General features: G+C 42.4%; 1 protein-coding gene across 1 annotated transcript in view; it reads left to right on the top strand.

Annotated features, from left to right (window-relative positions):
* Positions 1-22609, top strand: part of KALRN (kalirin RhoGEF kinase) — a 535107-nt gene that overhangs the window by 158809 nt on the left and 353689 nt on the right. The window contains exon 6 of the mRNA XM_081815029.1: positions 6856-6978. Within this exon, the coding sequence (XP_081671155.1) occupies positions 6856-6978 (123 nt within the window). The remainder of the gene's footprint in view (positions 1-6855; positions 6979-22609) is intronic.

The raw sequence follows: 22609 nt of genomic DNA, 5'->3' as shown, positions 1-22609 counted from the left end.
TTAGAGTTCATGTGATTGCAGAACCGTAAGGTGAAGAAATTAGTCTTCGGTTCCCTCGCACTTCTCATTCCCTCTCCCTTTGTACCTCTCCTGACCTGGACTCCTCTGCCACCTCAGTTTGGATCTCACCCCTGGGTCATGCTCACAAAGGGCCTTGCTTTCTCACTGAGCTGTTTCTGTATCCACAATAAACTAATTCCAGGGGGGGCTGCAGGAATAATGCATTTTAATAGGAGTCTCTCCTGAGTGAAAAACCTTGAAGAGCCAAAGAGACTGAGTCTAATAGTGAAAGAGTTGGGGAAGGGAGAGAGGATGGGGAAGGGAGGGTCTGGAAGTAAGGCAGGAGAGAGTGAGTTCCTGGTCGGGCCACACTGCGAGGTCAGGAGGGCACTGGTGCCCTCAAGCATAACTCTGAAAGGGGGTCCTGTGTGGGCAAGGGCACCCCCAGCGCCCCTCTGTGTATGTGAAGGTGGAGGAGGTGGGAGGATGCACAGGTGTCTGGGCCATGTCTGGGCAGCACCTTGTGGTCGCTGTGGGGATGCATCTTGGGGAGGGGGCACTGAGAATGTGTTTGTATTTGAGGTGCAGGTGTGATTTCTATTAGCCTGCAGTGATTTTGCAGTAAGGTGAACTTACTGCAATTTTAAATCCACTAAATGAAAACATTAGGGAAATATATATATTAGAATATGTTCACTATATGGATTTTGAAATCTATCAGGTGAGTAACAAAGCATAAAACCATTATTTTATTTGAATAGCACTATTACGTTATGGTCCAAATAGTGTAAATTGTTATCCTATTTTGCAGATAAGGAAATGGAAGCTCAACCCAGTCAACTACCTTGTCAAAATTTATACAGCTGAGTCTGTACTAGAACCCAAGATTTGGAGGCTCTCCAAACTTATGTGTACTCGAACACACATAAAAGCTTGTTGTTGAATTGACCACATACCACATGTCCCAGATGTAGCAAGGTTCACCAGCAAGGCGTTGTTAGCACTCTTTACAGCATAAGCTTTTATGGCTGGGTCACTCCTGTGTACAAGCAGGGTCAAGGAGACACAGGTGACATTGGAATGTGCATATTTAGGCAAAGAAAATCCATTGGTTGCCTTCTATCCTCTTAATCAACTTATCAGAGCTGAGTATGAGCAACTTTAAAACGAATATAATCTATAATTGCAGACAGTGTAAAATACTAACAGTAGGTGGTAAGGTGGTTTGAAAGTTAAACTCTAAATCAGATGCCATTGCTAAATTTGGCAAATGAAGGAAAATAAGCCCAAGATCCTTATTTAATTTCTTTGCTCTATGAAATAGTTTATGCTTCATTAAAAACAGAATAGAACAATAATAACCTTTTAGCCATCCCTATCTTTGTAAGAAAAGGGGAAAAAGGTTTCTGTTTAATTTCCTAATTTGCATTTAAATAGATTCTTTTTATCATTTATTATATATTAAGAACCAGATTTTTATATTTTCACTGAGTTTTAGCCAGCATTAAAAAAAAATTACTTAGTTTAGTTAAAAGCAAAACATGAAAAAGAAAAAAAATAAAAACCCAAGTAGCTTACATGTAATATCTATCTTCTTAATGAGACAAAACTATGTTAGTTTCTGAACAAAGAGATAAAATTTCATTATTTAGACATGAACTTTCCTCTTGGAGGAATTTTGTTGTTCTATTACATTTTGTTGAACCTACCATTTGTAGCCTCTCAAAAAAGAAAAAAAAAAGACGGATGAAAATGTTTGAAACTACTGTGAAGATATTTTCTTTAGTTTTATTGTGTTTTTCTTTAGATCTTTGGGTCAGTCTAGTTCAGGTGTCTTCCAGAGAGCCCAATTCAAATAGATCAAATCATAAAATGACCTGACTGGAAGGGAGCTTAGAAAGGGCCAGCTGGTCTAGGGATTAGCAACCCCAGAGCCTGTGACCAACTCACTCATGCATTCATTTCACTGAAAAGTATTTATCGAGAGTAGCGGAACTGTTTGAATCAGGTGTCCCCAGGCCCTGGTGGGCATGGGTGAGGGGAGAGGAGCAGGCTGGGTATTGGAGAATGAATGGCCCTATGTGAAGGATAGCACATTACCTCATTTGGAGCCCCATAGGCCCTGATGGCTGCCTTTTAGGGGGTAACTGCCCTGGGGAGCCCAGGCGCAAGAGGTCCCATAGCTGTGTGCAGGAAGCAGGGCAGTGTCCCAAGAGCCTGGCTCAATGGGCACTCAGTGAATGTGCTTTGGGTGGAGTGAATGAATTCTAGACCCTGGGCTTCACTTCTTTGAGCCTGTTTCCCATCTATAAAATAGTCCTGATGGATGCAATGAAGCGTTTGAATGGACATATTAGGTAGAAGCTACATATGAGCAGTGGAAGGACCGCCCCGAGGAACCTCTTCCCTTGACCTGAAAGATTTCAGAGTCCTTAAGGGGGAGTAATAGAGTAGATAATTAGTTAGACCTGAGCTGGAGGCAAGGACAATGATAATAAATAGGTTGCACATTGGAAGCCTGGGGGCACAACATCCTGACCTTGTGGCTTCCAAGACCTTGGGACTGACAGATCAAGAGCCCCGAGTGTAGAACATGCTCTCCTCTTCCACCTCTGCCCCAGGGTAACCCCAGCCCCGCCCCATGGAGAAAGGCTGCCATGAAGGTTCTGGTACCAAACTTATCAGGGTCAAAAACTCCACCCCCCAGCCTGTGAGAGAAGTCCCCCAAATGATTGGAAACAGCCTCCATTAGAGATCACCCCACTGTACATCACCATTCCTCCCAGCCCAGAAAGACCCACTAAATATCCAATCCCAACACAACCTAGGGGCCAGTTCCCCCTCACAGAACCTTGCCTGCTCTCCCCTAGAGAGTGTACTGTTGCTTTAATAAAACAGTTTTCTGCTTTCACTTTGGGCACCAATCTCTAATTCTTTATTGCATTAGTGCCAAGAGCCGAGACACAATGCTTTTTGCACTGACAGACATTTTGAACTCTAACACACCAGACAAATGTCAGGGCTGAGACTACGAAATGCCTCTCTCTGGCTATCGAATAATGCCAATTTTCTCACTGTCATTCTTTTCTTCAAAGGTTAGAAATATAAGTTGCAGCAATGAATATACATACCTTCTGGTGCAGGAGACTCATTAAAACTATTTATTCTGAATGAAAAAAATATATATTTCATATGTTTCCAAATCGTGCTTGAATCTAAAGCAGGAGCTTACCTCCTTTCTGGGAACCACTTATCCCTTGCAAATGAGGAGGAACCCAGAACTGAGACTTGCCCATAGTCTCATAGGGAATTAGTGACAGAACCAAGCCTGGAACCAGCCTAGACCTCATCCTGCTCGGTGCACACATGCCCCTGAGTGCACACACACATGCACGTGTGCATATATGCACACGCATTCTCTCCACTGCCAGAGGCACTGAATGCAACAGAAATGACCGTGACCGTTGCAGAAGGCCAGGCTCGCAAGGGTGCGAGTCGTATACCATTAGGCAGTAGACTCAGGCCCAGAGAAGACTTGAGACTGTCTCTTGGAGAGACTCTAGATTCTGATATCACATGGGACCATCTGATCCCCAGACTAAGTCTTTTTCTTTCTTCCTGAGATATGTGTCACCTCTTTGGAGCACTGCCTCCAGCACAGTTGATCTTGCCAGAATCCCCGGCCCCTGGAGAGCTGCTGGGATGCTCCAAGGTGGAGGCAGAATCTGGCTGAATGGCCTGGGCGCTGACGTTGCGCGAGAAGCTCATTCAGAAAGGTGCACAGTTCCTCCGGTGCTCCCTCCTCTTGCCTGTCCTTTAGCTCCCTTCTCTCACTTTCCACCCTAACTGGCCCCCGTCCAGCAATCCCTGCTCTGTAGCCCAGACCAGGCACCAGGCAATCTCATCATTCTGGGGCTAGCACGTAACTCCACTGCTAATTTGCATATCTAGAGAGTCATCGAACAGAAAATACAGGGAAGGTCACTTCTTGGCCACTGGGATATCCAAGAAAGTATACGGAGTGAGTGCTTTTCATCACAAGTTCCATGGACTTCAGGCGTTTCAGATTTTCATTAACTTTATTGATTCTTTTGTCAATAAAGAAAAGAGATGAGAAATTATTTTAAAATGGGGTTGAGAGGCAGAATTTTAAAGATCAAAAATTACAGAATAAGATTCCTCTACACTCCTCTACACTTCCTTTGTCCTTAATAATAATTGGGGGCGGGAAGTCCCCATGGGACTGACTGCAGCTGGCTGATCCAGGATAGTGCACACAGCAGATGTTGACCCAGCCTCTACAGGAGCCCCCAGCCGGAAACATCCTCGGATACTCGAAAGTGAAAAGTGATACTTTCATCCTTTCTTTATTATCCAGATAGGTAGCTGGGTGTGATGCGGGTAATGCAAAAGGGAGAATCACCTCCAAATCATGCATGTTTGCCTTCAGAAAGTGATGGGTTTATACTTACGTTTAAGTTGTCACAGCCTTGATGTCTCTCACCTGACCTCCGGGCACATAGTCTCACTGCCCACAGCGCACCTCTGCTTGAAACTCTTGTAAGCCTCTCAAACTTGGCACATCTAAAACAGAACTCACTATCTCCTGACTCCCATCCCAGCTTCTTATCCTCCTCTTTAGGTAGCAGCTGCGGTGGCAACTTTCCTACAAGGACCCAAGGTGCCATGCCAGACACTTGGCTGTTCCTTAGCTCTTCCTCACCCTCCCTCCCCCAAACAACTGTGAGTCTTCATCCCTTTCCTAGGAGCTCTCAAGCTTCCCTGCTTTGCAGACTCCCCTGCCACGCCTCTAAGTCAGGCTTCCAGGTTCCCACCCCACCCTTCACCAGGATTACTGCGACAGCCTCCTAACCCTTCTCTCTGCCCCTCCCGTCCACATCCCACACTGCGATCAAAGCTCACATCACACTTCACTGCTTGGCTTAAAACCTTCCATGCCGCTTGCTGCCCACAGAATATGGTCCAGGTTTCCTAAAGCCTATCTCCAGGGCTCTCCATGGTCAGCTGTCCCGGCTACCTCTCCAGCCCTATCTTCTCCTCACGTCAGACTTCAGAGGTACAGCTGGGATGCTTTCAGAGCCCTCCACACACTGGGCTGCCCCACGTTCTGCTTCTTTGGTCTCCCCATTGCCTGGAGCTCACATCCCTCTCATTTCCTCTACCTAGCTAATTCCTACTTCAGCTGGGCTCAACTCAGGTGACACCACCTCTGGGAAGCCTTCTCTGCTCTTCCTTGTCCCCACTCCATTAAGGGTGGGTGCTAGCTTGGTAGAACATATGGGACTTTATCTTGATGGATTTTTTTTTTCAAGCCGTGATTTTTTCCAAGTCCTACGCCATGTTGTACTAACATTATATCTGAACCCTTGTCTGCTTTCCACATTGGTCTTTAAACCACTTAAGCTCAAGAACCATTTAGTCACTTTTGCTTTTCCATTGCCTTGGACAGTGCCTGACACATAGCAAGTGTCCTGCAAGTGTTGGTTGACCATAACTGAAAAAGTAAAGTCACTTTGCTGTTTGGAGGGAAATAATAAATGAGTCTGGGGTTCTGCCTCCAGGAAGGCTGGAGCTTCTCTCCTCCATGCTCTACTCTGCAGCTGAGCCCGTCCCCAGTTCAAGTAGAGCAGTCCTCTTTTCCAAAGGCTTCACACCTTTCCTGGCTATATCACTTAACTGCACTTGAATGATAAAGAGGATTTCTTGGCTCAGATACTAAGGAAGTCCAGAGACAAGGCAGAGATCAGGCAAAACTCAGTCAGGGATCTGCCTGTTTCCTGCCATTCTTTTGGCTACACCCTTTCTCTGCTCATGGCTTCACCCTTAAGCTGCCAGCAGAATGGCTGCAACAATTTGAGGCTCAGGGTCACAATGATAGTATCAGAGGGAGAGAAATTATATCTAAAGAAGTAGGGTTCTGTTTTCCCAGAAGCTTCCAGGCAAGCATCCTCCCATGTTTTATTGTACTGAATCAGATAGCATTCCTATTTCTGAGACAATTCCATTGGCTGGGAAATGTCCTACACTGATTAGCTTAGCTCTGGTGTCCTGAGGATGGATAACCCTTAGAGTGATCCCTCCCTTGGAATTGTGGTTCTGGTGAGCTCCCCTTAACGTGTGTGGGCTGCCTGGGAGATAGGTAGAAGCCTAAACAAACAAAGAAAAACAAAAAAACAAGGTACAGAGCTAAGGGGAGGAAAATAGCTCAGTGCCCACTGTGCCAGTCAGAACTCAGCCTAACCTTAAAATCCTCCTCTTCTGGTTCCTGACAGATTATAGCAGAAACCCTGGAATTGGGAGACTACGGAGTTATAAGAAAAGGTGGCTTATTCTAGAGTCGATTCAATAATGTGTGTGGCTGGGCGATGTGATATGGGACAGGGCATGTTAGGGTGCCCTGTTGCTTCCAACAAGGATTTCTCTCTTCTTCTAGTGCAGTAGGGAATGGATTCAGCCTCCAGGTTGTGTCCTCAGCACTTGTCCCTAAAGCAAACATGGGGCCCTTTTGAGGCTTTCTAAATGTTTTTACAAAGGGGAAGTAGATAGGGATAATACAAACAGCTGCTTCTGCCATCTCAGTGATTCTCTTACTCATTTTCTCTTTCTCCCTTAGGCTCTATAGGGTAACACAGAGGCTGATGATACATCCTTACGCTAAAAGTGAGGGCTTTCCTGGGACACCAGGCTGTGGGCCACCCCCACTCTGAGAATGATGACTGGTTCTCACTGAGCACCAGTAGGAGCACTCTTTTTTTCCTTCCAGTAGCTCTGAAAGTTTTGTACTGTTGGACCCATGGCCCTTCTGACTACTGTCTACCTTCTCATCCCCTCTAGATGTTTGACTGGATAAGCCACAACAAGGAGTTATTCCTCCAGAGCCACACGGAGATTGGCGTGAGCTACCAGCATGCCCTAGACCTCCAGACGCAGCACAATCACTTCGCCATGAACTCCATGGTGAGTGGGGGGCCTGTTCTCAGCACTGCCTCTGGAGGCAGGACGGTGGGGGTGGGGGAGCGGGGGTGGGGTAGAAGGAGGAGGGAGGGGTAGAAACAAACTTGAGACCTGAGTAAGAGGGAGGGACTCTGAACAGGAGGACTCTTTAGCACTCCATGGGGATGTGTGCAGGACATGTGGCCAGCCAGCTGTGCCTATAGCAGATTATGGCCCATTTCTGCCTCCGGACTCTGCTTTACTTGGTGAAAGGAAGGTGCTGGGGTTGTAGAAAGCATTTGCTCAGCACAGGACGGTAAGGGATAGTTGCCGGTTCCACTCTGTTGATTTAACCAACATCTTTTGGTCCCTAGCACATGTGAGTCACTGAGCTGGGATGGAGAGGGACCTCAGGCTCACTGGAAATGTTTCATTGGAAATAGTTGAGTGAATCAGGGCTGTTTATACTGGAGAAGGGGAGCCTTAAGGGACATGCAGTTGCTGCCTTTAGATATTGGAAGGGCTGCCTTTGGAGAGAGAAGGCTAGAATTGCTTTGTGTCGGTCTAGGAGGGACCATCTAGGGGAGTGCACTTGGAGGGGGAGGCAAGATGGCTCAGGGAGATGGGATGCATTGGGGGTTAGTGAAGTCCCCAGGTTGAAGAGTGTTCAAGTGGACACTGAATTCACAGGAATATTTGCTAGCTGTGTGGTCATAGGGAATTTACTTCTCTGGCCTTCAGTTTCTTCACTCATAAAATGGAAATAATAGCTACCTTCTAAGGTTGTTGTGAGGATCCCATGAGTCAATTATAAGTCAGTTGGAGTTGTGCCTGGTACATAGTAGATTATCAGTTAATATTGGTATGATAATGGTAGTGATGATGGTGATATAGAAGTCTAGTCCGAATAAAACCTGTGACCCCTTGTAAACCTAACACTTTGGGATACTGTTTTTCCATATGGTTGCCCCAAGACTTTTTTTCAAAATCATGTCTGCCCTTAGAACCCGCTGTATTCAGATGCCTATAGCCTAATTATGCCTCAACTTACCTCCCTCTGTTTTTCTGCCCACTCTTTTTACTTGTGCTCCTTGTCCAAAAGAATAGCTCCACCATTCCCCATATATCTGAACACCAAAGACACCTTCTTATTTGAACCAGTGGTGCTGAGAGGGAGACAAGTGTTAGAAAAATGTAAACATGGAGAATCACAGAGGCCAAAAAGCAAGAGAATTTCATTTTCTACCAGGTTGTTTTAAATACAGTATGTACTAGACTTCATGTACTGAAGAAGAAACAAATTTGGCCTTAAGTTGTTCGGTATCTAGTTGGGGCAATAACCCAATCGTGGTGCAGCTTGATATGTGCAGTGATAGAGAAACGCTGAGTTAACTGAGAACTCTAATATCTCAGTGGTTTAAAGCAGCAGGGATTTATATCTCGGGCCTATCACATGCCCATCACTGGCTGGTAGAAGCTCTGCTCATCACCGGCACCCAGGACTCAGGCTGACCGAGCAGCTGCTGCTTCAGATGCTGCTGGTTGCCCCATACAGGCTGGCTCTGAAGCCTCCACTTAGAGAAGTGACACATGCCACATTCACTCACACCTCATTAGCTGACGCCAGGCATACGGCCACATCGAACTTGCTGGGTGGAGATATATGGTCCTACCATGTGCTGGGGAGGAGAACGTAGGGCATCTGTGAATAGCCCTGATGACTAGGCCAGGGAACCGTAGCAGGGTGGAAGGTAGAGACGAGCATCACGAAATTAGCAGAGAAAGCTAACTGTGGCCGCAGAATAGAAGGTTGTAGGACCAGGCAGGGAAAAGATCAACATGATTTTGTTATCAGTTTTTGCCTACAACAGACTTGTATCTTCATCTAAATGTAAAGACTCATTTCCTTCCACCCAGTCTCCTATAATTACGTCTCATCCCTGGCTCACTTTAGTCGCAGAGAAGCAAAGCAATTGATCACAGGTGATTAAGAATGTGAACTCAAATCTAGTCAAGTTTGATTATCTGGGTACCTTGTGGACTTCCCCTGGTGCATTTGACAAATTCTGTGTCAGATTCTTCATGTCACCCAACTGCTTGGCCCTAAGGCAGACAGACTCATTTTAATAAGAAGCGAAGACAAACATAATTAGGGAGGTAAGTCTGTCACGAAGCCCCTCAAAACAATGAACTACAAAGCTAAATAGAGCGGTTGGCTTTGAGTTATCCACACCGCTGCTCTTCTCTGTTAATATGGATCGCTGATTGTTAATGGCACAACAAAAACCTTCCTCCTGACAAATTTACTTTTGAAGTTTCCATTTTCAGGACAAAACACAAGGGAGAAACTTTACTGAAGGGAAACATCTTGTGGAGCTGGGAGAGAGAGAAGAGGAGATTTAATATACAATAGCCAGTTAGCTTGTTCAGCGCATCTCGTAGTCTCCCATGGCCGACTGTGAAGGCATGTCGCTTGCAGAGGCCTCCTTGTACTGATTAGGCTGGCTCTCCTCTCTGGCTGGAGGGCGAGGCAAGGGAAACCCCAGGGTTGTTTGATCAAATTGCCTGGGCTCTGTGTCTTTGTTAACCAGTAGGTTTACAGGTTTGTTATTAAAAGCAACTCCCACAAAGAGGGATGTCAGCATCCCAAACAGGTGAAAGGAGGGAATTACAGACTCCTTTTCTCTGGCCTGAGTGATGGATGCTGCTGCCAAGAAACAGATGAATGCAAGCAGCTACTGCTGGAGCCCAGTGACTATAGAATGATCTGCTACTGAGGGCAAGTGGGGATGTGGATTGTTCTGTAAATTCACTGAGGCATTTCTGTTTCTGTTCTTGGAAGTTATATACCCACCTATACATACACCCACAAATCTGTCCATGTAAATGTACCTGTAGCGTGCTTTGTTTCAGGTTATAGGTAAGTTCTTTTGGTATTCATTGCTGAAATAGGCCAGTGATTCCATTCCATACCTTTTGGGGAGGTCACAGACCCCTTGAAATCTAATGAAGCTTGTGAGTCCTCTCCTCAGAGTAATATGTAAATGAACACATTTTTTTTTAGATAATTTCAGGGGATTCAAGAGTATCCTAAAGCCTATCAATCAGCCGCCCCAGTTTAAGATCTTAAGAACTTCATGATTTCTTCATGTATTCATTTCACAAATAATTAAGGATCAGATATTGTGCTGGATGTTGGGCATATGGTGGTGAATAAAAGAGAGATGGTCTGCTCCATGGAGGGTTCAGTGGAGAGACAGATGTTTAATAAATAATCTCACAAATAAATATATAATTATAAACCAATAAGTGTTATGTTGGAAGAGTAAGGTATGCTATGATAGAGTATAATAAAAGGAACTCAATTTAAATGGGGAGTCAGGTACATTTTTAATTGACAGTCAACCCTGACTTAAAGCTCATTGTTCTTTTATTGATAGTAATTAACGGTCTGTGAATTAACTCTCTGATGGATCAAAGAACTTATAATTAAAGAATTCCTAGGTATATTGTTTTATAAATAAAATTAATCAACTTGTAATTTATCTGGTTTTTAAGTTTTGTTTTCATGTGTCTAATTTTATATGCTGGTTAAAGACCCAACTCCAGCTGAGGTGACCACTACTGAGAAATAATTGCATATCATTAAATCATGGAAGAAAAGCCAGAAATTTCCTAAGTTCTAACAGTGAATTGGTACCAATAAAGGCCATCAATTATTAGCACACCAAGAGTGTGGGAGTGATACCCTACAGAGTAAAAGTACATGAGCAACTCTGAAAGAAAAAGGTTGAAATTGGTTGATCTTTGGATTTTTGCCATAACATGTTTTTTTTTTTACAATTCCCACTGGGAAATTCCAGTTTTTTGATCTTCAAAATAACAACAGCAATGATAATGGTAATACTAATACTAATAATAATATCATCCTTCCTACTAAACCTAGTAGGAAAATATTCTCAGGCTTCTTACAGTGCCGCAGAAAGCCAGGTTTCTTGAGCTCTTGGAGGCCCTTCTCTTGCTTAATTGTGCCTGTTGTTGTGGAATCTGTTCTCACAAATTCTCTTTCCTCTGAGTGTGCTCTTCTCTGATGGGAGTGTGGACAGATGAAAGTAGGGTTGAGCTGTAATATGCAATGTAACAATCATGTAGCCATCCATGTTCTATTTCTTCATGAAAAAGACACAGGAGTAAATCCAAACGTAATGCAGTCTTATTTACAATTCTAATTAGCTGGTTCTTTGGGAAAAAAATTAATTGCTAATGGCTTCTTTCTAGAGTTCTAAAATATGAAATGGTGTTCATTTTCTATTATTATGACTGTGAGGATTCACATTAGTGATAACCATGTGCAGCTGGGTGGTAGGAATCCTTTCTGCTATAGCATGTTTGATAGCTGCTTTAATCCTATTAATTTGTTCACCAGAGGCACATATTGCCATTTGTGTGTAAATCAGATCAATTGCAGCAAAGACTATGGTGTCCTTTCTCTTTGTTTTGAGGGAAAATTACAAAGGAAAAGTCAAATCTGGTACAAGAGAAATAAAGATCCTGAGGCAGGTCTCCTGACCCCAATTTGAGAAGCCTTGCTCTGGGGTCATCTGTCATCTTTGATGCTTGGCATTCCCAAACCATGATTCTGTAGCACTTTCCCAACCCCAAACACAGAGCACTTTTTATAATAACAATGTTTCTAGATTTCAATGTAAATACACATATACACACACTATTGTGGTGTTTAAATAGCCAGTATTTGATCCTGCCATAGCTGCAAAGCACCTTAGTAAACATAGAACCTGTTTAAAGAAGAAAAAGATGAGGAAGAAGAAGAAGAAGAGGAGGAGGAGGAGAAGGAGAAGGAAGAAAAAGAAATCTATCTTATCTGGTGTTCATTTATCTTTATAGCACAATTTTTTTCAAAGAATCACATAGTGAGGGGTGCCTAGGTGGCTCAGTTGGCTGGGCATCCAACTCTTAATTTTGGCTCAGGTCATGATCTCAGGGTCCTGGGATTGAGCCCTACATGGGGCTTTGTGCTCAGTGGGGAGTTTGCTTGAGGATATTCTCTCTCCCTCTGCCCCTCCCACAACTCGCACAAGCTCTCTCTCTCTCAAATAAATTAATATTAAAAAAGAATCATGTAGTGAGCTTGCTAAAAATGCATATTTCTTTTGGCCCCCACCCTAGTCATAGATAATCATAATCTCTGGAGGATGGGGGCCTAGGAACTTACATTTTTAACAAGTTCCCCCAGGTGATTTATATGCACATTGAAGTTAGAGGACTGTTGTTCTGTGGAATCTATAAGTATGAAACAGTCACTCCCTAAAATAAAACATCAAAGGTCTGAAAGACAGTCCACTTACAGCATGATAACATGAGAAGCTCCACAGACCCACTCTCCCGTGAAACTGGTAAAAATTGTTTAATTTAATTATTTTTTGGGGAAAATTATTTTACAACACTATTTAAAGTCTCTGGAAATGGTCCTAAGTGCATTCAGCAAATGAAGAAATGTTTATTCAAGAAAATCTACTAAAACTCAATAAGAACATTGAGTCTGTGGTATTTGAACCAAGACCCACTCTCTCCCTTTCCCTTCCCAGTTCAGTAAGATGAAATTGCCCTCCAAACTGGTGCAACCAAGAACACAGGGCCCCCAACTCCCAGTTGAAGGACTGTCATCACTGGACATTTCTTATCCTGTCCCAAGCTACCTGTTGCTGAAGCTAAGCTCTGGGTGAGTGTGGCCAAGCAGGGGGAATGCCTTCTTCTGCCTAGCTCCTACTCATGGAATAGAGGCTCTACCATAGGTGCAACACTGCTGAGAGTCCTAGGGCCCCAGTCTCCCTTTCCGCAGCTTGTAAGGCAGAGGTTCCGTGCTGGGAGAGGCAAACTGAAGCCTGAGGCTGCTCATCCTACTCACTGAATTCTCAGCTGCTAAAGTTGGGGGGTGGGGTGTCACTCAGGAAGTACACCATTGTCCCTAACTCCAGCCCCAGAGCCATAGCTCAGAGATTTTCCCTGTGGGTGGAAGCATTAGAACTAAAACAGAGAGGTCCAAGTCTTTTCCCAAGGGAACTGACCTCATTTGCAACAGAGAGTGGAGAAGTTTAAGCCAACAGCAGTCTCAAACATACCCTTAAGGAGATTCTGGTGAAAAGCAATTGGGAGAAGATTGGTAGAGTCATTGGAGATACAGGATAAATAGTAGGCAGGCTAGTGTGCTAGAGAGAACTGGGGAAAGAGACCCTTTGGGTACAGAACAAATCTCAAACACAGACCTCACAGACTCTCCCTTCAAAGGAGACTAAATTTGGTTGGATAGGTCTGTGGAGCATTTTTATGCCCCAGGACATTGTCGAAAATAATAGAATAATCACCTGGCAATTAGTGGAATTTAATAGCTACAAGTGGTCAGAGAAAATTAAAGAGAGCACTACCAAGACCACTGTCATCCCAGGGTGACCATGGGAATACCCAAGGCAGTACCACCTGGGGAACAACATCTGAGGTCACCCACTGTGGGAGCTGAAGTGGAAATAGTCTTCACTAAAATAGTCCAGCCAGTCACAAAACAAATAAATAAAAATAACAAGCCCCAGAAGTAGGAGATTAGGACCCAGAGTGCTATAATGTATTATCCAAAATGTCCAGTTTCCCCCCCAAAATTATAAGACATGCAAAGGAACAAAAAAATATAACCAGGAAAAAAAGAAAAAAAAAAAAACAGATAAAAAGCATACACTGGAAAGAGCAAGCAACAGAAATTGCTGGTGAGAGTGACCAGATGTCAGATTTAACAAAAATTTCAAAGTATCCATTATAAATGTTTTTTTAATGAAACTGATAAATTATTGAACACTACATCTGAAACTAATGATGTACTATAAGTTGGCTAATTGATCTTACATAAAAAAATGAAGCTAAAGGAAACAATGATTGAAGAAGTAAAGGAAGGTTTGATGATAATGTCTCCTTAAACAGAGTGAAGAGTTGGAAATTATAAAAGTGAACCAAAAGGAAATTCTGGAGTTGAAAAATACAATTACTGAAATGAAAAATTCACTAGAAAAGCTCACCAGTAGATTTGAACTGTCAGAAGAAAGAATTAGCAACCTTGAAAATAGATCAATATAAATTATATAATCTGAAGAATAGAGAGAAAAGGAATGAAAAAAACCAGGACCTCAGAAAAATATGGTATAACAGTAAGTATGCCAACATATGCATAATGGGAGTACTAGAAGGAGAGGAGAGAGAGAATAGAATAAAAAATATTTAAGAAATAATGGCTGAAATCTTCCCAAATTCATTAACAAACATTACACAGCCAGGAAGCTTAGGAAGCTCTAAGTCAGATAACTGCAAAGAGACCTACAAACAGACACATCATAGTAAAAATACTGAAAGCAGGAGCACCTGGATGGCTCAGTTGGTTAAGCATCCAACTCTTGATTTCAGCTCAGGTCATGGTCTCAGTGTCCTGAGATCAAGCCCCATGTGGGTCTCCACACTGGGCGTGGAGCTTAAGATTCTCTCTCCCTCTCTCTCCTCCCTCTCCTTCTGCCCCTCCCCCCTCTAAAAAATACTGAAAGCAAAGACAAAGAGAAAATCTTGAAAGCAGCATAAGAAAACTGACTTGTCACAAGGGAATTCCAATAAGTTTAATAGCTGATTTCTTATCAGAAACAATGGAGGCCAGAAGAAGTGAGATAATATATTCAAAGTGCTCAAAGGAAACACTGTCAACCAAGAATCCTATATCCAGCAAAGCTAGCCTTCATAATGAAGGTGAAATAAAGATATCCTCAGCTAAACAAGTACTGAGAAAAGTTGTTGCCAGCAGACACTTTATGAGAAATTATAAAAGAAGACCCTAAACAGTAATTTGAATCCACACAAAAAGACAGTATCAGTAAAGGTAATTATGTAACTATAAAAGACAATATAATGCATATTTCTTTTTCTCTTAGTTGATTTAAAAATTAATTGTATAAAATGTGTATAATGTGCTATTGGGCCTGTAACATACAGAAATATATGTGCCAGTAAAGCACAAGCGGTGAGTGGAAACAAAGCTGTATTGGAATAAGGAAATTACTTCATATGGTAACTTGAATCCACAAGAGCAAATGAAAAGATCCAAAAATGATAAATAAGGACGTTAATATAACAAAAGCTATAAATATATACTTATACTTTTTTCTTGTTCCTGCTTCTTTAAAAGACATGTATAAAATAGATAATATAACAATCTAACTTTAAGTTTGTAGCATTTATAGGTGTAATGTATATAATAATAATATCACAGAAAGGAAGGAAGGGAATAAAGCAGTATAGGAGTAACATTTTTACTCACTGGAATTAATTACATCTGAAGCTGATTCTGATAAGGGAAGATGTGTATGGTAAGCTCTAGAGCAGTGGTTAAGAAAATAGCTGAGAAAATATAGTGAAAAAAACCAGTAAAGATGTTAAAATGCTACATTATAAAATATTCACCTAATGCAAAAGAAAGCAGTAGAGGAAGAATAAAGGTATAAAAAATGTGATGTAGATTAATAGTAAAATGGCAGACATAAATCCAGCTATATCAATAATGATATTAAATGTGAAAGGGTTAAACACTTTAATCAAAGGTAGAGATTGTCAGCCTGAATTTAAGAAAAAGAAACAACAACAAGATCCAACTGTAGATTGTCTATAGGAGACATACCTCAGATTCAAAGATTATAATACATTGGAAGTAAAAGGTTGTAAAAAGATGTATTATGCAAACAGCAACCACAAGAAAGCCAGAGTGGCTGCATTAATAACAGACTTTTAAGTAGACTTTAGAACAAAAAATGTTACTAGAGATACAGAGGGACATTTTGTAATGATAAAATTATGGGTCATTCCTTTAGGAAGGTATAACAATTATCTAAACATATATTTACCTAACAACAGAGTACCAAAATACTAGAAATGAAACTGACAGAAATGAAGGGAGAATACAACCCTACAATAATAGAGACTTTGACACTCTCACTTTTAATAATGGACAGAACAACTAAGCAGAAGATCAGCAAGAAAATAGAAAACTTGAAGCAAGGAAATAGAGACTATAAACCAAATTAACCTAACAGACATCATGGAATACTCCATCCAACAACAGCAGACCATACATGTTTCCCAAGGGTATATGAAAATTGTCCGGGATAGATCATGTGCTAGGTCATAAAACAAACCTCAATAAATAGAAAGGATAAAAATAATATAATTCAGACCACAATGGAATAAAATTAGAAATCAACAACAGAAAGAAATTTGGGAAATTTGCAAATATGTGGAAATTAAATAACACACTCCTAAGTACACAATGAGTCAAAGAAGAAATAAAAAAGAAATTGGAGTCACTATTGGGTGGCTCAGTCAGTTAAGTGTCCAACTCTCGATTTCAGCTTAGGTCATGAACTCGGGTTTATGAGATCGAGCCCCATGTTGGGCTCCACACTGGGTGTGGGCCCTGCTTGGGATTCTCTCTCTCCCTCTGCCTCTCACACACTCTCTTTGTCCCTCTAAAAAAAGAAATATCATGAAACCAAAACCAGACAAAAACATCACTCAAGAAAAGAAAGGTACAGACCCATATTGCTTATGAGTATGGATGCAAAAATTTCCAATGAAATACCAGCAAACTAAATACAGCAACATATAGAAAGAATTGTATACCATGACCAATGGGAATTATTCCAGGATTGTGAGGTTGGTTTAACATCAGTAGAGTAAAAAACAAAAACCACATGATAATCTCAGTAGACTTAGAAAAAGGATTTAACAAAATCCAACACCTTTTCATAATAAAAGCAACTAAATTGGAATAGAAGAGAACTTTCTCAACCTGTTAAAGGACTGCTATCTGTGAAAAACCAACAGCTAATATCATACTTAATGATTAAAGACTGGATACATTCCACCTAAGATTGGGAACAAGGCGAAGATGTTTGCTCTTGTCACTTTCTATTCAATATTGGAGGTTCTAGCCAGGGCAGTTATTCAGGAAAAAGAAAAAGCATCCAAACTAGAAAGGAAGAAGTAAAACTATCTCTATTCTTAGATAATGTGACCTTGCATAAGGAAAATCCTAAGCCATCCACTAAAAAACTATTAGAAGTAGTAAATGAGTTCAGTAAGGTTGCAGGATACAGAATCAATATACAAAAATCAATTGTATTCCTACATACTTAAAATGAACAATCTGAAAATGAAATTAAGAAAAACATTCCATTTACAATAGCTTCAAGAAGAATAAAATACTTGGGAAACTTTTAACAAAAGAGGTGTACTACTTGTACTCTGAAAACCACAAAAACATTGTTGAAAGAAATTAAAGAGCTAAATAAAACATCTCATATTCATGGAATGAAAGACTTTATTGTTAAAATGGCAATCAGTCTACAGATTCAGCACATTTCTATCAGAATCCCAGCTGGCCTGTAGAAGCTGATTCTCAAATTCACATGGAATTACAAGGGACCGAGAATAGCCAAAACAGTCTTGAAAAAGTGGGAGGACTCCTATTTCCTGACTTCAGAACTTTCCACAAAGCAATAGTAATCAAGACAGTATGGTACCAGCATGGGATAGACATATAGATCAATGGAACAGAATTGAGAGTCTATAAATAAACCCGTATGTCTGTAGTCAGCTGAGTTTTGACAAAGGTACCAAGACCATTCAATTTGGAAAGAATAGTTTTTTCAACAAATGGTGCTGGGACAACTGGATAGCCCCATGCAAAAGAATGAAGTTGGACCCTTTCCTCACATTAAATTAAAAACAAATAAATTGGACTTCATCAAAATTAAAAAAATTTGTGCTTCAAAAGATATAATCCAGAAAGTGAAAAGATAACCCACAGAATGGAGAAAGTGTTTGCAAACCATTTATCTGATAAGGGACTTGTATATAGAATATATAAGGAATTCTTACAACTCAATAAGAAAAGACAGCCTAATTAAAAAATGAACAAAGGAGTGGCACCTGGCTGGCTCAGTCAGTAGAGCATACAACTCTTGATCTTGGAGTCATGAGTTCAAGCCTCATGCTGGGCATAGAGCTTCCTTAAAAAAAAAAAAAAATGGACAAAGGATCAGTTTAGACATGTCTTCAAAGAAGATATACAGATGGTCAATAAGTACATGAAAAGATGCTTGACATTGATAGTCATCTGGGAAATGCAAATCAAAACCACAGTGAGATATCATTTTACACCCATCAGAATGATTATAATCAAAAAGTCAGATAATAACAAATGTTGGCAAGGACATTGAGAAATCCAAACCCTCTTACACTCCTTCATACACTGAAGGAGTGTAACATGGTGTGACCACTTTGGAATATAGTTTGGCAGTTCCTCAAACAGTTAAACATAGAGTCACCATATGTTCCAGTGATTCAATTCCTATGTATATACCCAAGAGAAATGAAAACATATGTTCACACAGAATGTCCATACATTGTACACAAGTGTTTATAGAAACATTATTCATAATAACCAAAAGGTGGAAATAACCCAAATTGTCCATCAACTGATGAATGGATAAGCAAAATATGGTATATGCATATAACGGAATGTTATTTGCCCATAAAAAGGAATGGAGTGCTGATACATACTTGTTGGATAAATAAGGATATTAAGCATGCCACAGCATCTGTTGCCAACCTGGAACAGTTTGGGTAGCAAGGATGCAGAACTGGTAAGGCTCTCTGCAGGAGCCCTATAGGACATGACTCTAGCAGAAGCTGAACAACCCTTGGAAGGGAGGGGGTGAAAGCAATGGGTTCCATTACGAGTGGGCCTGGAAGCCAGGCTGCTTACAAGGTTCTCAGGTGATGCATACTAAATTCCAGAAACGAGTGGACTGGATGATCTTTCACATTCCACCTGACCTTGAGCATCTTTTTTTCTGAGGTTCTAATCCTAAAGGTGGAGGTAAAGCAACTAAAATGTGTTCCTCCCTGACGAGAATGAATGTGATCCTATGTTTGCTGTCAACACTGGGATTCCTAAGGCAGGGCTTCTGAGGAAACCTATACTTGTAAAATATTGCATATATCACCAGCCAGACCTATTCTTACAAATCAAGTTGAACAGGATGCAGTGTTTGTATCTCCCCAAACATCCATGTGGGTGGAATTTTGCTTTTCTTCCAACTCAGTAGGAGGATTAGATTTTATTTTCTGATCTGCTCCATATCCATTTATGAATCCTTGCTCTTGGCACCACTGTCAGCATTAAACTTGTCCTAAGGAAAGAGGAAGATACTTTGGAAGGGGGCGGCAGGGCAACTGGTGCACGTGGCTAAAGCAGCAGTCCTCACCCTGGCTGCCCACTGTAGTCCCCTGGGGAAGTTTGGAAAAAACCCCATCTGGACCCCACTGTCCTAGACTCTGATTTAACTGTGCGGAGTAGAGCCCAGGAAATAGGTACAAGGTTGAGAACCAGATTGAGAATCACTGGCTGTAGGTGAAGAGATAAAGCAACTGACAATAGCCAGGGGTCAAACTCAAAAACTACTGGATAATGAGCCTGTGGAACTGGAGGTGAAGACTTCTCTTCAATGTCAGAAGGATCCAGAGAGGAGTATCTGTCTTTACTCCCTGCTCCTAGCTCCCCACCCCAACCTTTCTAGGTGCCCTATTTGCCTTTGCCCACTGGTCTCGAATCAGCTATGTTTGGGGAATTGGCTTCAATTCAACAGAAAAACCTAGGGAAGCTCCTTGGCTGCCTGCAACTGAGGCTTTCTCGGCCTTGTCCTGATGCACAATGCTGGCTCTTCTCACCAGTAGCCCATCAACTGGGTCCCTTCTAAAAACCTGCTCTGAGCTGATCCACAGGGCCTGGCTGACCACTCAGATTTCTGACTTGTGGCGGGCACTGGCCTGGTTCAACCTTCTCTCTTAACCATAAACCCCCTGGGCCCCAGACTTCCCTCTTCCTCCTCACTCCTGATTCTCTGCCCACAGCCCTGGTACCTCTTTTCTGGCTTCAGTCCACTGCTCTCTAAGGCCTTCTGTCATCATGTTCCTTGCCCTCAGGTTATTTGCTGGGCCCTCTTGGTGTATACCCCTTGAGCCTTGTGGCTCAGTTTACCCACACACTCTTACATATTCACATGTAGCCACTGCCTGCTCTCTGACAGGTCTGCAGCTGCCAAAGAGTTAATTTGTCTGAAATTCAGCCAAAGCTGACTCATGCCTCTTCTTTGAGGTCTCCCGGGGCCAAATGAAAAGCATGAAATGGTCTATGAAACCTAGCACGTCAGATGAGATAATATACACAGAAGGGCTTAAACTGTAAAGCATGACACAAATATAAAATATTGATAATAATATGCAGCAGTAACGTTGCATATGCCATTCTGGGGCATGAGTGGTAGCCAGCCAGGAGTACCGGATAAGGGACAGAGACTGATCAAGGACATACAGACGAGTTTGAGAACTGAGAGGTCAGGACCAGGTAGGCATATGGGAAGGGAACATTACAAAAAGCAGAGGTCGGAGTGCCTGACACAGCCAGAGGCCCACAAATGAGCAAGAGCTAAAAGATTTCCATCAGTAAGTCCTTTTGGCTCTACCCTCAACATATATCCAGAATCTGGCCACTTGTTACCACCTCCACGGCCACCACCCTGGTCCATGCTGCCATCAGTCCTGCCTGGACTATTCTTGTAGCTCCTACCTGGTCTCCCTGCTCCTACCTCTGTTCCCTTATGGTCCATTCTCAACACAATGCCCCTGAATGTTCTTGCCAAGAGTAGGACATATCATATTGTGTCACTCCTTTACTCAAAAATGCTTTAATGTCTTCCTATCCTTCTCAGGATACAAGCTGACATCCCCTACCATGGCTTACAAGGCTCTACATGGTCTGGACCCCAGTTACCTCTCAGATCTCAGCCTCTACCACCTACTTATCTGCTCCAGTCACCCTGGGCTTCTTGCTGTTTCTTGAACCCGCCAAGGGCACTCTTGCCTTGTGGTCTTTGCCCCTGCTGTCCCCTCTACCTTGGAGCTTCTTCCTGCCTGCAGCCACATGTTTACTCTTTCACTTCATTCAGGGATAAGCTCAGGTCTCATTCCTGACTTCAGGGGTCAGCCTGCCATGACTTCTCTTTTATAAGTAGTGTTTCCCAGGCCCATCACATACTACGCTTTTCTCAGCTATATTTTATACAGAACTGAAATAAGAAAGATATAATAAATAGTTATTAATTTATTGTCTGACTCTTCTACTAAAATGTAAGCTCCATGTGCATAGGAATTTTGTATGTCTTATTCCCTGTTTGCACAGTGTCTTGCATTGTTGAATGAATAGTTGAATAAGACAGCAGATGTAAACTCCAGCAATAACGCAAGACATCGATAAAAGGAGCAAAGAGTTGCCTTAATCCTGAGCTTTCCAGAGGTTCTGCTGAGACAGGGACCTGTTCCTCAGGGTGACTGGCCTTGGGTTTTCAAGTGAAGATTATTGCCCCAAGGAGGGAGAGGACAAGAGACTCCTGCCCATTCTAGAGTTGGGCTATTCTGGGACGTTCAAGGACAAGTCAAGGGCCCCAAAGGGGAGACTTCAGAGATGTAGAAATTTTTATTGAATTCTCTCTCCAGGAGGCCTACTTCTCTGAGATGGGAGTCTTTGAATCTTTGGGAGAAACTTCTCTTCATCATCTCCCCTCTCCCTTTAGGGACATCCTTGGCCAGCCCAACTGCTTTCACATCTATGGCAAAGTAAAACAGCGTGGTGGAAAGAGCTTGGGCACTAGGTGCTAACTGTTGCGTTGTGTTTCCTGCCTGGTTGTATGATCATAGGCAAGTTGTTTCAATTTCTTAGAGCCTTACCACTGCGTCTGTAAATGGCGGGGCGGGGTGGGGGGATAATGATAGTACCTTCGCCAGGGGTGTTGTAAGGATGAGATGTGATCATCCCATTTTAAGCACAACATTTGGCACAGTGTAGTGCTTGGCAAATGTTCAGGTACTATTGTCAGGGTCAGGAGTGCTAGAAGAAACAGTTCTCCTTGTTCTCAGAGTTCCCGTCTACAGAGCTTCTCAAACTTTAATGTGCATGCATATCACTGGGGACAGTCTTGTTAAAATGCAGATTCTAATCAGAAAGTTGGGAAGGAGCTTGAGATTCTGCATTTCTAACCAGCTCCCAGGCTGTGCCAATGCACAGATCGAGCTCTGAATATCCAGGCCTACACAAGAAAGGGCTGGGGGAGAAAATACTGGTGAGTATATTTCCATGAAGTGTTATAGCCTCTGCCTGAAATTACTATATTCTAACCCAGAAGAGCCACATTGATCCCAACCACTTTTCCCACTGGTGTTCCAGATCTGATTCCAGCTATACCCATTCTTCCCTAACATGTGAATCCTGTAACGCTGCCTCCTACAAAGACACTCACCCCTCCAAGGAAGTTTCACTCTGGGCTGAGAAAGGAGAGAGAGACCAGTTTCTCTTTGACTGAAATCTGCTCCTGGGTTTCCTTGGCCCTCGGACATATGGCCAGGCACCTGTTTTCATGGCTGCTTAATGGCTTGTGAAGCAAGTGCTGGAGGAAATGTTGCTACAGCAAGCCAGGCGAGGGGGACAGAGGGATTCATG

This window comes from Leptonychotes weddellii, chromosome 1 (assembly GCF_054177405.1).
Source record: "Leptonychotes weddellii isolate Sample4059 chromosome 1, ASM5417740v2, whole genome shotgun sequence".
NCBI lineage: Eukaryota > Metazoa > Chordata > Mammalia > Carnivora > Phocidae > Leptonychotes > Leptonychotes weddellii.
Note: the sequence above shows the minus strand (reverse complement) of the source record. Positions and strands in the feature narration are given on the sequence as shown.